This window comes from Filicampus tigris, chromosome 20 (assembly GCF_054856515.1).
Source record: "Filicampus tigris isolate MCC_2025a chromosome 20, RoL_Ftig_1.0, whole genome shotgun sequence".
NCBI classification, from domain to species: Eukaryota; Metazoa; Chordata; class Actinopteri; order Syngnathiformes; family Syngnathidae; genus Filicampus; species Filicampus tigris.
Genome location: NC_141236.1, coordinates 15162501 through 15179422, shown reverse-complemented (window position 1 = coordinate 15179422; position 16922 = coordinate 15162501). Strand labels below are relative to the sequence as shown.

General features: G+C 50.5%; 2 protein-coding genes across 8 annotated transcripts in view; both read right to left on the bottom strand.

The window, feature by feature from the left end:
* Positions 1-4: 4 nt before the first annotated feature.
* vta1 (vesicle (multivesicular body) trafficking 1) lies at positions 5-11156 on the bottom strand. The gene is made up of 8 exons (XM_086018347.1): positions 10942-11156; positions 9206-9300; positions 6687-6814; positions 5611-5686; positions 3623-3737; positions 1568-1783; positions 1411-1485; positions 5-299 (listed from the first exon to the last, which is right to left on the bottom strand). Exons 1-8 carry the CDS (start codon positions 11030-11032, stop codon positions 154-156), a joined length of 942 nt encoding a protein of 313 aa, XP_085874473.1. The 5' UTR covers positions 11033-11156; the 3' UTR covers positions 5-153.
* An 823-nt stretch (positions 11157-11979) lies between these two features.
* Positions 11980-16922, bottom strand: part of LOC147128641 (gap junction epsilon-1 protein) — an 18940-nt gene continuing 13997 nt past the window's right edge. For 6 of the 7 annotated variants that reach the window (XM_086019216.1, XM_086019221.1, XM_086019219.1 and 3 more), the window contains 3 exons: positions 16252-16434; positions 15898-16095; positions 11980-14190 (listed from right to left, as the gene is read on the bottom strand). In XM_086019216.1, coding sequence (XP_085875342.1) covers positions 13993-14190; positions 15898-16095; positions 16252-16434 — 579 coding nt within the window. In that variant the 3' untranslated portion in view covers positions 11980-13992. Of the gene's footprint in view, positions 14191-15897; positions 16096-16251; positions 16435-16833 lie in introns of all 7 variants that reach the window. The other variant, XM_086019217.1, reaches the window with a different exon arrangement.

The window sequence follows — 16922 nt, the reverse complement described above, 5'->3', positions numbered from 1 at the left end:
AAGACTTACAGCGGGCGCACACAGGCGGCCATTGTTAAGCTCTCGTCTCCATCAAAGCTGCTGGCGGCCAGCCGGTGTGCGCGTGCGTGCGTGCGTGCGTGCGCGGAGCTGATGAGATGGTGAGGATAGACGGCGGCCGGACAGACAAAGGCGTCATTCTTTTCCAGTGGTGAGTAGTTTGAGGGCCTTCTGGAGGTTGTGGACGGCCGTGGGCACGTCCTCGTACTGGAGGGCGCTGCCGGCGTACTTGCAGTACTTCTGCGCCTTGGTGAAGTCTTCGGCCGAGAGCTGGACGTCACCTGCGGGGGAAGGCGAAGGGGAGAGGTTGCCACACAGGTCCGGGCTGATCGAGATCGGGGACAGACAAATGTTGGCGAGGGAGACGGACGGGATGATTGGACGTTTCCCCCGCGGTGGCAAATGTCGCCACGACGGATGGGCCTTTCGTGTCCTCATTGCAAAATGATTGAAAGTAGGGGCGGGCGATAATTCAACATCAATACATCACAAGAGTCGTGTGATCCGTAGCAATACATTCAATAAAATGTTGGATTACCCCAAAAAAACAATCGTGAAGAAAACCCAGAGCCTGGCTTTGTGCCTGCTGTAGGCCGAGGCCGCAGTATGCCGTCGGCTTGCCGGTGTCTTTTTTTTAGCCGACGGCGACGCTCGGCATCTCAGTCGTCAAGTCGCGGCCAGCTCGTCTTGGAAAAACATCAACGGAAATGAAAACCGTTCCAAATTATGGAGCGCATTTGTTCAAGAGTCAGTTGGCTTACTGAGGGACTCATGTCGCCAGGCGAGCGTCCGCCACGTGCTCAACAAGTGCTAACGCAAGCCAAAAACGTCCCAAGATGACAGATTTGGCCTTTTGCGGGGAGCAGACATCACGATTGCGAGGCAGATGCGCAGCTTGATGCGATAACGCGTCACAATCACATCAAAGCAAAGATCAAAGGAATAAGCTCAACTGAAGCAAAGCTAACGGAGGGCCGGCATCGTGTCGGTAAGGTTTTGGATTGTTTTGTTTTTTTAAATATCCTACGTGAATTGCAACGAATCCTCCTGTATTTGCAATCCGCCACTGGCACATTCGCATCGCGTCTGCATCTTTTTCTGGAAGCTGCCAGGTGTTATTCACTGAAAATCACGCCCATTCGCTGTTTTTGTGCTCAGGCCGAAGCCATCGAACCATTACTTGAGCACCGTCTTGTGGAATCTATGTGCGTTACTGGCTACTGCTATTAATGAGCCTCATAAGTGAAGGTGATTTGTTTGTGTCGCATAAGCCACAGTGACGCCGGCTGGTGATTGTGGAACGTGTCGATACTTTCTCATCGTTTGCGATGCGTTTGAAGTGCTTTGCTGCCATCTTGCATCTTATTTGGAGGGCGCGTGCGTGTGGCTGACCTTGCTGCTGGCTGGTCAGGAGGTCGGCGTCGACGGCATGCGGGGTCCTGGGCATCGGCACCGGCTTGACGGCATCTGTCGGGTCGCGTGACACGCGTGACCGCCCGACCCTTAGCTGAGGATAGTGCTCGGTTATCGTGGGGACGGGCGCGGCTACCTGCGGGCGTGTTGGCGGGGGCGTGCGCTCCGGGGGGGATGTGGACATTGCCCAAGTTGGAGGGGGGTCCCGACGGTCCCGATTCGGAGCCCCCGGTGAAGCCGATGCCTGGCGCCGTAGACCCGCCCGTGCTCGGGTCTTGAGAGGAAGCCCCACCCCCTGCCCGGAAGGATCCGCCCTGCGAGAACGCGTGGCCCGAGAAACCTTCATCTCCATCTGGGAATGCAAAGTACAGCGCCTGACATCATTCGTGAGGCCACGCCCCTACGTCAAAGAGGACTTGGAATATGGACAGTGTCGAAAACTGCTGATTTGTACAGTCTGTTTGCGTAGTAACCGTTTTGCACAATGAAAGAAGTTAAAAAGGGGCAACATTCTAGAAGTAGAATCCAAGTCAAACAAAATGGGAGATCGAAATCTGCTTTTATTTTGTACGGAAATGTGCTCAGGGTAACAATGCCACCCACACGTCCTGAGAGATGACCGAAACGTTCAGCGGTGGCGAGCGTGTCGGAAGATAAGAGACGCACGCCCGCCCGCACAGCACCAGAGAGTCAAGTGTGATGAAGACAAAGTCTGCAAGAGGATGAAGATGACGTTGGCACCGGTCCAATCATCGCGTGCGCAGCCGGTCTTTATGTGTGCCGTTTGTTAGCCGCACTTGAAGCAAAAGCTTCCAGATGTTGCCGCCGGGTAACACGGAGGCTCCAGCGCGCACTGACACGAGTTGACAAAATGGTTCCCGTCTTTTCCTGCGCCAGCACTGAAGAAATGAGGCCTTGCTGTGTACAACAACGCACAGCACATTTACTGTCCTCTCAACATGAATCAACGCCTGGCCATTCAAGTTAAACCGCCGGCAACAACAGTGAGTACACAGTACCACAAAAGAGCCTTAGCTTGCTCTCATCAGACCACAGGCCATTCTTTGCCAACGAATTCCCTGTCCTCAGCTCGCCTCTTTCAGCAAACTTTCTGTTTGTGGGCTTTCTTGCGCTGGTCTTTGGAAAAGGCTTCCTTCCGGGCCCACCGGCGTGTCGCAGTGCGCGGCCCGCGGGAGGTCCCAGCGCTGACGGGCTGACCCCCGAGCCCCTCAACCGGCCGGCGCCCGTACGCCTTTTTCCAGAGGGGTGGCCGAGCGCGTGCCCTCATCTCGTCTCGTTCGTTGGCCTGTGGTGAGTAGCGGCTACGTGTCCTGTGTCCGCGGCTTACAGCGGGGGCTGTCCAAACTCGGCAAGCTCGGAAGAAGCTTGATAACGATTGGGATGCTTTGAATCGGGTGTGTTGCAGCGGCCGGAGATGGGGAAACGGGCGGGACGGCAGCCCTTCCGCCGTGGGCGTCCCGGTCGGAGACCGCCCCCCGCAAGACACGCGGCTGCAGTGTCCTTCAGCAAGACACAAAATCCCCCAGCTGCTGCCCAGTGTGTGTCAAGAAAAGTGGGAAATTGCCGCAATAGGGTCAATTTGGTGTACATGACCAAAAAAGAGGGTTCTTCTCCTGTGAAGCGCTGCTCGCTCTTGCCCGCCGCGCCGGAAATCACTTTCGGCATGCCGGCAATGTCCGAATAGCCTCGGACATCTTCATGGAGCGCGACAATTGCTGCTTTCAAATCCTTCCAGCGTTCTTCGCCATGCGGTGCCACGGTGACCTTGCGGTGAGCAATTGGAGGGCGCCGACGCCAGATGTAACACAGCTGCTCCCCATTCACACCTTGTAACACTAACGAGTCAGGTGAGACCAGAGAGGGAAAATGGCGATTGGCACCCAATTTGGACATTCGCTTTCAGGGTTGTACTCACTTTTGTTGCCAGTGCTTTCGACATGAATGGCTGACGAACGTGTGTGGACTTATTTGGAAGGGAAGTGGCACACAGAATACATTTCATTGTAGCAAAGTGTTGTCTCATGAAAGGAGAGACTCATCAGTCAGCAGATAAGTGAGCACACACGTCGCACCTCAGCTAATTGGCGCAAGTCTTCCCTGGAGTGAGCGAGTGAGTGAGTGAGTGAATGAATGCGTGCGTGCGTGCGTGCGTGATATCAGCGTTGCGCACCTGCTTCCTGGTCTAAGTCCATGCCGATAGGTCCGGCCTCAGGCGTCTCGCCGCTCTTCAGGCAGTTGTGAATGTACGCGGCCTTCCAGCGGGCGTACTTCCTGTGCTGGATGTTCTGCGTATACCATAACCTCAATCAATAACGTGGTTTGTGTCAACATGATGTTAGCATCAACGCTATGTGGCTATATTTCATGGCCTTGCTAACGTTAGATCGTGTCTTGACGGTGGCGATAGTTTGTGGATTATTTCTGGCAGAAAACAGTGACACCAAAAGAAAAGACGTCGGGCTCTGTTGCGCCATGGCTGTTTGAATTTTGGATTCCCACCACGCTTCCTCATACATACATATATACATATATATACACACATACATATACATATATACATACACACATATACACATATATATACATACATATATTTACATACATACGCATATATAAATATATATATTTACATACATGCGCATATATAAATATATATATTTACATACATACGTATGTATACATACGCATATCTATATATATCTATATCTATATCTATATCTATATATATATCTATATATATATATATATATATACACACATACACACACACACACACACACACATATATATGTATATATACACACACAAAAATATACACATATATTAGTGCTGTCAATTGATTAAAATATTTAATCGTAATTAATCACATTTTTCATAGTTAACTCAGTTAATCGCAAATTAAATTATTGCCAAAAAATCCCTTGTTTTATCTGTCCCATTATTTTCTTCAATTTTAATACCCTTAACATGACTAAGAGGGTTGATTTTCTTATTCAAATACTTGATTAAAGATACATACGGATATATATATATATATATATATACACACACATAAATATATAGATATTCCACAAATATTGCGTTTGTGGAATAAGAGTTAATCCAGCTGTTTTTAGCCATCACTGGCGGTGGCCATTTTGTCACGTTTGTCGACTGAAAATGACATCACAGTTGCTCAGGGCTCAGGCAACGACCAATCACAGCTCACCTGTTTTCTGAAACTGAGCCATGATTGGTCGTCATTTGAGGCCTCAAGGCATCTGTGATGTCATGTTCAGTCGACAGAAGTGATAAAATGGCCGACCCCTGAGATGGCTAGATTTTGCTGCTTGACTCACTTTTCACAAAAACAATATGAGTCAGAATGCCTTGTTTCAACTAGGGGGCCTGTTACGGAGGTCAATCTCCATTTCATCTTAATAGACAGGATTAGTTGGCTCATTGTTTTACTTCTCGCAGCGCTCATGGGGTTAGTCCTTTAAGAAGGTGTTTTGTGAAGATGTAGGACAGAAGTTTGCTTTTGTGACATTTTCAAAAGCTTGTTGCACGACGGGGGCTTCAACTGATTGCGGACTTTGAAGTAGTCGCTTGCCGTCAGCTTCGTGTTTGTCGCGTTAATCTTCATCAATGCCACCTTGAAATTAGCGATTGAATGCATTTTTGAGGTGGTATTCTGTTGACATGAGTGTGCAATAACAACGTAAGGTATCATACAAGTTGAACCAAGCGATGCCCACACGTCCGTAATGTCGTACAACATGGATGCTGCGCTGCGCTGCGCTGCGCTGCGCTGCGAGCGTGTGGTCTGCTCCAAAGAAGTTGGGGCATGTGTATGGCGAGTCCGCATAATGGCGTTGCAGTGCTGTCAGAAGATAAGCGCCACTTGGTGTTTTTTCAGGCTGGAGCTGAGGAACAATGTTGGCTTGCTGGTGCCGAGGTGTGTCTCGAACTTTTGTTTCGTTTGTTTATCTCGGCCGTGACGGGAATAATCACTGAAACAACACGCAGCTTTTCTTGGCCTTTCCTGCACGACGCCACCAAAAAAGAGCAACGGTGAGCGACAGACATCTTTTGACGCGCGCACACCCCCAGGCCATGAATACTGAAGAAAAGTCGCGCGTGCGCGCGCACGCGCACGAGTGCGGCGGAAGAGCTCACCTCGTCTGACAGCTCTCCAAAGACAGATAGGACATCCAGCAGCAGACTGGCCGTGTAGAAAGATTTGATCATGTTCCTATGCAGAGGAACGCGATGATGGTGATGATGATGTCACAGAAGGCTCATCCACAGTCATCCACAAACTTTTTGGGAGTGCAGTCGTCCCCTCCTACACTTTCACTGTCGTACTACAGCGCCGATTTTTTCCCCCAAAGTGTTATTACAGTCCTTCCTATTTTTTCATACTACCTTTGTGCCATCCATTGCTCTTAGTTTGAAAGACCTTGAAAAGGTGTTGAAAATGCTATAAAAACATGCCTAGGGTGTATTGAAGGGGCACAGGTGAGCCTCGAGTGACAAACGCCCTGCTAACAAACGATCCAGGTTACGCACCATATCTTTGTCGCGGACAATTTTTGTTCTTGGCGCGGCCAAGCCGACGGACGCTCTCTGTTGCGCTGCCTCTTGGGCTGCGTAACCACCATTGGCAACGTGCAGCTCGCCTCGTTGGAAACCGAAAACTACTTGTATCTCTCCGGGTTGCCTATGTCGGGGAACTTCCGCTTCTGCACCATCAATTGTCCAATTGCAAACGATTGGCGTGGTACCCCAAAATAAGTCAGAAAATCAAACTTCCATCGCGGCCTTCGCGGAAGACATTTTCTCACAAAAGGTTTGCTTGGCTCGTTTTGGGATTAATTTGGAAAAATCGAATCGGTGGCCTTACAGCTAACGTGGCGCACCGTCCATTTCGGCGCCAAAAGAGCATCGGCAACAGAAAAGGCAAGCCGGCAAAGTCTTTTTGTGAGACAACGGGGAAAGTCTCCCAGATTGGAAGTCAAAGGACGAAATACGGCACATTCGCAAACGATGCTGGACATTCAACGGGGAGTTTTTTAGGGCTTGCAACTGCGAGCAAGACTTGAACGTAGCCTCGCGTCAATATGAATTACATCGCAAGGGACTTTGTATCATCCCAGCTGGGATTTCTCCGCAGGCGGTGGAAGAATGTGGGCAACGCCAAGTGGAAGCAGGCGTGGTGTTCCCTCCCCATCAGAAGTCAGGATCCAACTTACTTGTGGAATCGTCCCGCTCTATCCTCGTTGTCGGCGTAGAGGAACATCTTGAGGGCGTAGTTTTCGATGTGGGCGTTGCCCACCACCTCCTGAGTGATGGAGTCATTGTCGCTCAACTCCATCTTCATCTGCCACACAACATCATGCCGGTGAAGGTGAGCCCACAAACGACACCAGGCGGGGGTGGCCACGTCCGGTCCTCGAGCGCCCCATCCAGCCTGTTTGAGGTGTTTGCCCTCCTCCAAAATACCGGATTCAAATCATCAGCTCATCGGTCCGCTTTGCAAAAGCCGGAAAACGAGCCTGATGATTTGAATCGGGTGCGTTGCAATAGGCACACACCTAAAACAGGCGGGATAGGGGCTCTCGAGGCCCGAACTTGGGCACCCCTGAACAACACCCCTCAAGCACGTAGTGACGTTTTCCTATCATGTTGACTTCCTATTCCCGGCCAGCGCCGGGAAGCGTTGAACGTGGGCACAGGCCTGAGGTTTCCTCTTAAGCAAATGTTGCGCTGGCCTGAAGCAGGTGGACCGCATCGGCCCTGAATACAACCACTGTTCTCTCACCTGTGTGTGTGTGTGTGTGTGTGTGTGTGTGCAGGGGGGGGGGGGGGGGTGTGCGCGTGCGCGGATGGAAAGAGGAGCATAAAGGAACGAGTGTGTCTATGGTTTCAGCTTGCTAAGCTTTCATGGATTCCAAAGAAGAGCGGCACAAAGTTCAAATGGACAGACGACAACAAGGCAAGTCATTTCCTCACATCAGAAGATTTCTCCTTCGTCTTCTCTTCTCGGCTATTCTATTGCCGCTTCACTCCACGAAGGACAACAGCAAGCAGCTTTTGGGCCAACTAAAACTGATTGCGGTTGTCGTGGTGACAGGGCGCTAAATCGGCCTCTCCCAGTAGTAGAATCTCATGTACAAAAACCCAATTCTAATCAAGTTGGGACGTTGTGTTAAACATAAATACAAACAGAATACAACGATTTGCAAATTCAGACGATATGCAGACGACACTGGACCGGTCGCCAGCCAAACGCAAGGTCCACTCGACAGAAAATCATTCACTACACCGCCGTAGCAAGTGAGCCCACGGCAGGTCGAGTGTGATCTGATCAACATACCGGCCAGCGCTGAGCTCCATTGGAAGCAATGCAGCGCAACGAGCAGCAACAAGAGGCAGAGAAGGTCCCCAGTTGCGGTCGGTCAAGAGAATATAGGCCCCGAAGGATTGTCGTCCGCTCTGTTGCTAAGGTCCGCGAGCGCGTCTGTCAGTCTACGGCGTTTGGCATCGTCGCAATAAGCCGACGGATTCTGACTGGACAACATGACACGGTTAGCCTGAACTTTTTGCTGCTTGCTAAGGCTGTCTGCGTCACGTGCCAGGGCCAGCGTGCAGTGAGCATGTTGACTGACAGATGACAAACTCGTAGCACACGTGACCCGCCGGCACGTGTCGCACCTTCGGATACCGTGGCGCTTTTTCCAAATCACAGAGGGCCAGGCGCGCGCACGCGCGCGCACGCGCGCGCAGGCACGGCCGCACACACACCGCTAATTAGCTTTACTTTCACACTTCCAACAATCACGTCAGCATGCGACTGTCTGTGAGGTCAGCACATGAGCGCAAACGTATGACAAGTGAAGAGCGCATGAAGACACACACAGCTGATGTTCATTACTGTCAAACACACTCAGGAAACATTTCACAGCAGGACACACACATCCGCTGCTTTCATGTGTGTAGTCCAGCTGTGTGTGTGTGGGGGGTGCGTGCGTGCGTGCGTGCGTGCGTGCGTGCGTGCTTCACATGGTCTTGCCAGCAGTGTTGCATTGTGGCCTTCCAGCGTCCAGCGGTGGCAATTAGCAAGCGAGTCCAAATCGTTTGCTACAGCACTCACTGCACTGCAAGCTACCAATTTTGGGGGGTTTGTTTATTTTCTAACGTTTGAACATTTTCGAGTCTTTTTTATTTTGACTTATATGCAGAAATTGAATCAGTACTTGTAATTTTAGCCACCTTTTTCTTTTCGGTCTCTACTTTCGCCACCGCCGATGACATCACACTATGTGTTACGGTCGGCGGGCGGTTCGTTAGCGTGACCCCCGCTGGGCTCCGCCCTCTTCCTGTCCTAACGAGCCCATAAAATCAATCTTGGCTCGGGCTGACATGGCTACAAACGCTTCCCGCTGCTTCCTCGAGGGTGTCAATCACGTGACGCATCGGCGCTGACGTCGAAACAACTCACAGTGTGTGCATTTGCTTTCAAAACGTCTGCTACTCTTATTTGGGGAAATACAAAATGACACATCGGCATGCATTCTTTGCCTTTTATTCTGGAAGACAGGAAATGAGGCAACCGCGTGCATTGTTTCGCATTGACTTTGGAAAATCCCAAAGAGAGGTGCGTGACTTTGATGTTGTAAAATGTGAAAGGAAGCACACGTGAGACTTAACTACGAGATGAAGACGTGTCACGAGTATTATTTTGAAAAGGACTGAGGAGGGAGGGACTCACCGACTCCAGCTGGTCCATGAGCTTGACGAGGAACTTGCGGCACTCTGGAGTTTTGCTGTCCAGCTTCATTCCCGTCTGCATGGCGTACAGCCGGCCTGTCCACAGCCAATCCGGGGCCGCGCACCGAGCGGGAAACAAAGACAAATGCGCTTGAGTTCAACACTCATCAAGACTCGACGGACGGACGGCGTCGGCCACAACGAGACGTCGCTCGGCCCCTTTCCTCCCTTGATATGCGAGCGCAAGTTGGAGACGTTGTCGAGCGCACTTCAGAGGCCCGCCGCCCCACAAATTCACAGCCTGTCGGTCGGGGGCGCTAGTGTGCCATTCAGCCATTTTCAGCAAGTGTCTCCAAAACTTGAGGCACACTGGCCTTTGGGGCGTTGGCAGGTTTTGTGGGGCGCACGCGTGCCTTTTGATGCACCACAACACGGTTGAGGGCAATCGGTCGTTTGGCTGCTCGGATTGATTTCATTCCAGTGGGGAAAGATGATTTGAGATGCGAGTGCTTTGGGGATGCGATCGACAGATTGCAACTCTTATTCGCGGCGGTGGTGGTGTGGAGGCTCGCCGCTAGCAGACTTACAGACGTGCTCCTAATGGATTTTGCGTTCTTCAACAATAATGTGCAAAGGGAGGAGCAGTTCTCGCTTTGGTCCACTTGGGCTCACCGTCCTCACCTTCTACTGTTCCATTTGAGACTTTTGAGGGCATGTGGCTTGAAAAAGGAGAGAACTGGCCTGGTGAGTGACGTGAACGCCACGGCAGTTACATGTCAAAGACAACAAGGCCTGTCACGATGGTTACTAGATCGACTTATCATTCAATGAATGAAACGGACACGATAGTTGTTTTCCGGACGCGATGAATGGTCATTTATACGCGCGTTTGTTGACACGCGTCATCAACGTGCAGTCACGCCGCTTCTTCCCTCTCCTGTGAATCCTGCTGCTTGCCGGCTTTTGAAAAACGGCTGATTCAGTCCGTTGGCGTGTGCTCCGTCGGTTTGCGGGCAACTCGTTTGCTCATCGATTCACGAGGCTTAGACGTGCACGGCGGCGCTCACAGTAACCAAGGAGCGCTAAGGCGGGCCGCCGCAACCGACCAACCTCTTCCCCTGTACCATTTCTTTTCTGCCAACATCTGTTAGTCACGAGCCAGGCAATTCAAGAGACTGCCGACGGACGCCGAATAACGGATGCTCAATTTTTAGTAAATGCCCAACTCTGCAAACAAGTGAGCCAATGATTTGGCCTGTGCCAGCAAGCTGGAGCACATTCCCCAGGGCTGACGTCATCAGCTTGGCGACGCACTCGTCCATCAGGTTTGTTGAGGCACGGCAAAGCCACCTTCGTTTACAGAGCGCATTCCAGTCAGGTGTCCCACATGACGACTGAAGGAAAACGAGCGCAGCCTCAATTATTCTTACACTTTTCGTAGACATCGTGCGTCTGCGAGTTGCACCTGATGAAGCGGGCTCGTTTGTCGCCCGGCGATTGTCGAGCCCGCCTCTCGCCCCCAATCCGCCGGGTTAGCCTCCGGCATACTCGCGACACCAGTGAGGATAGGCGATACAAGGAATGAGAAGCACGTGAAGCGTTTCATTTCAAGTCTCGACGTCAGACGCTGACCATGGCGTATTGGCGAGGCTAACCTAAGAGAGCGCTGCTGAGAAGGAGTTGGGCAAAGTAAAGTTAGCGCTGAAGCTAAGCCCGTGTTAGCCGCCGCACACTCACAGTAGTAAGCCACCACAGGGTCGCGCTTCTCGTGTTCTTGGGCGGTGCGCAGGTGGTGCTGGACTGCTTTGAGCTGAGCCGGTGCCGCCATGGCATCCGCAAGCTTACCACCAAGCACAAAATGCAGGCGACTTGTTGTTCCTGGTCCCGTTGTTTTCCTTCTCCTTCTTGTTGGTTGGACCGCAACTGCTGATTGCACTTCCGCGTGTCGGTCCAATAAGGAGCGGCCTGCTCTGACGTCACCGGCTCTTCTACTTCTTCTTCTTCGCGGGTGCGCTGCAGTTCGCTGTCGCATCCAAATTAAAGTTACAATTTCCAACCTACCAAAGCTGGAGCTACATCAGGTGTATAGACGTTAAAAAGTGGTGCGTGCCACTGTTATTAAGCATACAACTTGAGGCTCGTGATGCTCACATTTTTTACATGTGTGCTCGTAAAAATGTCATCCGGTGTGTTTTAATGCCCCTACCGGTACCTAAAGCGAAGGCGCTCCAACTCTGTCCGTCTGTCAGATCGTACACAGAAGGCTTGCCTAACATTCAATGGAAGGTCATTCCAAAGAGATGAGATTTTATTCTCCTCATGGGTTTAAATAATAAAAACGACAAATATGTTGGTGCCCAAAGACTTGAAATATCAGAAGAAAAGAAGTTAAATGTTATTCATGTTGAATTGTTCTTGTGTTTAAAAATGTTTTTTTTTTGTTATTGGAAGCATCCTAATTAATATCTTTATAGTATTTTGTTGAACTAATACGAATAAAACAAATGACAGCTATTATTTATTTCACTGCCTTTTACTGTTTATTATATATATATATATAGATATATATATGTATATATATATATATATATACATGTATATATGTATATATATGTATATGTATATATACATATATAATATCGCACCACTGTCAATCTTTACATCATACGAAACTACGGTATGCCAACTGAGATGACCATACATAAGCAAATATGGCCATGCTGTCCCGCCCCAAAAAAAGAAAAAAAGGTGCAACCAAATCCTACCAGTGCAAAAGTTAGTGCAGAGCCCTATAATGACGTGTTTTTATTTCCCTCCAAAAATGTTGGGTTAAGGTTTTTCACCTTGTCAATCAAAAATGAGACATCAGGACGTTTTCAACTCAGGAGAAAAATGTACACAAGAAGAGAAACATACGTTTTATTCACGTGTGCTCTTGTAAGATTTGCCTCTTTTTACTGACAAACAATGAGTACTTTGCACACAGTGAAGGACTTAAAACACAAACGGGCATCGATTCAAGAAAAAAAAACACACGCAAAAAACTGAAGCAGTGAGTTAATACAATCAAGCAACTGATGAAGACGGGAAAAAAAAATCCAAAATATGAAAAATGCAGATTTATTTGAAATGTATGAGGTCAGTCACTCATTCCACACGTCTATAAATGATTCACGTTGAACTGAAATAAATTAGGAACATATTGAAGCTGCTGGGCTAGCTGCTAGCTACATTAGCATGTTAAAGCTATTAGCTGTTGAGCGCTAGCTGCTGTCCAGTTTAGCATGTCAAAGGTATCAACTGCCGGGCTAGCTGCTAGCTACTTTAGCACCTTGATGGTCTCTCCATGATGACTCGGTTGCTGAGGTAGTAGTCGCCATGTGTGTGCTATAGTAACATGCGATGCGATCTCGTTTGTAGCGTTTTGGCAGCCATCGTACGAGCTGCTAGCTTTGACCCGGAGGTATGACATCAGTGAACCGAGAAAGACATTGTTTACCACCCGCCAGCGACACAAATGTGTGCAAAATGACCACAAAGAATTGCTAATAGCTTAGCACCAGAGAGGTTGAAGTCAAGTTTTTGTGACGAAGCGACCAGGAGTTGCTACACATAATCATGTTCCAGACGTTCCAGGGAAAAAAATCTCGTCATGGATTGGGATTGTTTCCAACAGAAACATGCAATGATAGAAACTCCACTTTCAACTTTTGAGTTTGTTTTGTTCGGAGCGTTGTAGAGTTAACTATTTCACGGCTGCACAGGTGTTATCACATCCTCGAATAACCTTGTTTTGCTGAGCAGCAAGTAAATCCTACAAGCATCCACTTACATGCACAAGCAAACTCAGCAGCGCCTTGAAATCCTCTTTAAAAGCATTCAAAGTGATCCACTTTTGTCTGCTAATGCAAGTTTGTACCTGAGATGAAAAACAGATGAAACCTTCACAACAAAAGTTGGATGGATGTCTGATGAACAAAATAAAAACAGCATGATGTGAAGTGTCAACATGGACAACAAGTCAATCTCATGACATTCTAAATGAGACCAAAAGGGTCGAAAAATGGGAACATTTGATGGTGTTCAATAAAATCTACTCGTTGATGTGGTTACAGAAGCTCAGACCACCTTTGACTTATTTCCTTCCACAATTCTGTTATTCAACACAAAGTTCTCTCTTTGAATCTTTTTTTACGAATATGACCAGTAGATTGTGACTTGAAAGTAAACAATGGTTCTTGACAAAACTATGTGAATGTACAGAAATGTTTTCTTTCAAACTTGAAATACTTTAAAGTCATCACAGTCCTTTTTTGGAGAGGTTTCCTATCTACAAGTGTCTTCCTGTCGATGCGGCAAAGGTCACAATGAGCTGGAGACGGCCGCCCACACGCCCACAGGCACGCACGCACGCACGCACGCACGCACGCACGCACGCACGCAGGCAGGCAGGCAGGCAGGCAGGCAGGCAGGCAGGCAGGCAGGCAGGCAGGCAGGCGGGCACGCAGAGTCGTGAGGAAGGATCCACCTTGCAGTCTAAGATGCTTCCCTACGGATGAGCGGGCGCCTCATCGTCCCGGTCCTCGCATCCAGACGACACGTCCTGCTCGTCCTCCCAGTAGTCCCGTGGGATGACCTCCCTCAGAGAAAGCTGGACTATTTCAGACTTGCAAGTGGCGCACTCGCGCTAGCTTCCTGTTTTGCACGAATCCAGCAGTCGCTAACCAAGAGGCTGACGAGAAACGAAGGTGTGGGGCAGCGATGGTTTGTGTCCGCGCGCAGGAGCCGTCATTGGTTGTTGAGATAGCCGAGTCGTCTGCAGAGGATCTCAAAGATCTCGGCGATGCACAGAAGGATGGTGATGACGGTGAAAGTGTACATGGCGCTCAGGAAGATGGTCTTCTCAAAGTGTTCGGGCACCATGCACTTTGTCACGTTGAAGGTCTTTTCCAACGCGCTGGCATCGCACATGTACAGCGGGTGGACCTGAAACACAGACGAGAAGGAAAAGAAGAAGAGCCGCAAAGGTTGAATTGAGGCAACTGGACTTCTCGTTTGTTGAAGGAGTTCCAGCTTTACTCCAAATAGAATCTACCCCTTTGCCTTTTGGATTCAAGGTGGAATATTTCCAAGTCAACTCAACTGCCAGGTTTGAAAAGCGGACAGTGAGGAGGCCTGGGGCAACTGAACGAGCTCCATTCCCTCCGAGCTTCCGCTTACGGGGCCGGCGCCTCGGGACGCAACAGCGCAGACGGCTTGCGAGGAGCGAGACCGTTTCAAGACTTCAAAACAAATGGCAGATTTTTTTTCATGAACCCTCGAGTATGCGAGCGGCCAATGGAGGGAGGCCAGAATCGTCGCTTCTGTGCTCCCTCTTACGCATTCCAGTTAAGAGGCGGGCAGCTGCATAGTCAACAAGACGAGTCAGGTGTCCTCCATTCGCCCTTTGCGCTACAGGCAGAGAGAGAAAAAAAAAGGTACAAACGAATAGCAACCCATGCAAGCGTCGCGAAGCGCCCGGGAGGACGGCGAGCCCGACCGCGGCACCCACCGCCACCGCGGCTACATGCCGGAGACGTGTAGCACCCCGCCATCCGCCAAAAGCAGTGGTTCGGCCGCCGCGCCGCCGCCACCGCCGCCGCCGCCGCCACCGCCACCGCCACCGCCACCGCCACCGCCACCGCCGGGTCTGGCTCAGGTCGTCGACGTGACAACTTGCCTTGGCTTTTCTAGACGGAGCCCCGTGTGGCGAAAACCTTTTTTTAATGGCCATGAAATACTAACTGGGCCCACAAAAGAGGTGTAATGCGCACACAAAATGCAAATGTGTACGGTCCACAGCCCAAGTATTCACTCACCTATTCGCTCATTTCCTTTGGAACCCATCCTATTATTGTGCCTGTGATAAAGCAACAGTTACAAAAGTATGACTTTGCCGCCATCTGGTTGCCATTCGATGTTTTCGAGGAACTACGTTCAAGTAAGTGGACCGTTTTCATTTTGAGAAAAAGAGTACTTTGCCGCCCTCTTGTGACATCTTTGTGCCAAAGACCTACGTTCGAGCGAGTTTAGGAAGACGAGTGTTTTGATGCCATCTTGTGGCATGACGGCGTGGTGGAACTACGGCATGTTTCTGCGTTTAGGATTAGGGCCCGAACCCGAACGCGGTTTCCAGTCATCTGGGTCAGGGTGATCCGCAAAGGTTTAGCCAAGGCAACTTTGGACCATCGCAGACAACGACGACGACAACAACAACAACAACAACAACAGTCTGGATGCCACGATCGGACCTCTGTGGAAGGAACCGCGCGCAGTAAGTCGATACCATGATCCGGGTGACTGAAAACGGAGCGAAAACTAACCGCGGCACTTTTTCCGATGGCGGCGTGTTGCTCAATGGCATCGCGGTGATATCCGCCCGGTTACCCGTGCCTGACGATGTCACGCTTGAAGTCTGCTCGTTTTCACGCCTTGTCTTGTTTCAGGTCAAGTGCGGATCGTCGGTATTGGAGAGATTTCACAGGAAGTGAATGACTGGGGTCCTTAATTCTTACAAAGACCACGCGGTGCGTGTTTAGCATCATCCTACACAACAAAATACCCGATACCCGCCAGGTTGTCGACCGACTCTATGGGGCTCAACGAGAAGGTCCCCAAGCACGAGCGGAAGACTTATTTTGAAAATCATCAGACCTGGAAGCCAAAGAGATGGCTCTGAAGCCAGAAGGCGATGACTTCCAAAATGATGCGCAAGAGAACGGAGATGATGTAGAAGACGGTGTAGATGGGTCGCTCCAGGATCTCCTCCTGGTCGATGTTCTTGCAAGCGGCGTAGAGGTGGAACACGGCCCCCGGAACCAACACCGTGACCAGCTGTAGGGCCCAGAACACCTGCAAGAGGGCCCGCGGCGGGAACGTGAGCAAAACGTCCCCAGAGAGAAGCCAAGCAACACACAGACGTCATCCGCCGAGCTGACTGCGCGTCGGCCGGCCTTCGGTCGGTCGCTCGGGCAGCCGAGAGTCCGAGCGGGAGGCGCTTTGTGGTACCTGAGGCGTTATGGGTCTGAACTGGTTGTAGCAGTACAGGTTGAGTTCTCTGCGATCCGGGTCGCAGCTGAAGTGCAACGCTTCATTTCCATACACGGCGAAACCCAGAACTCCCAGGAAGAACATCCGCACCGAGCCGAAGAACAAGGTGTGGAACTGGCCGATCACCGTCGGAGGCCTGAGCTGGAACACACACGCAGGCGCGCACGAGTGAGGCGGCACGTGTGTGTGCGCGCACACGCGCAGACAGACGGACGGACGGACAGGTGCACGGATTGAGGTGGAGGCCACGTGAATGTTTCTTTTGTCTGCCCCATAAATCACGGAGGCCCTCAGCTGAAGGCTGAAAGCTTTTCGCCGCGCCACAAAAAGCCTCCATCAACTCCCCGTGCACCCAAACAATCTCCTCAGCCTTCATCATCCTCTTTGTTGAACTTCTTCCCCTGTTGCCCCTTTCTCTCTCTCTCTCTCTCTCTCTCTCTCTCTCGCTCGCTCTCTCTCGCTTTCCTTGCTCCTCTCCTCAGTTAAGGTGAGAGCAGCTGCCCCCTGCCATACGAGCACCTGAATGCCGGCGTGACTTACGCATCCCTCGTAGAAGTTCTTGATGTAGTTTAAGGACATGTTTGGGCCGTCGGTCTGCGTCCAGGGCGCTTGTGGGCCCACATGGCACC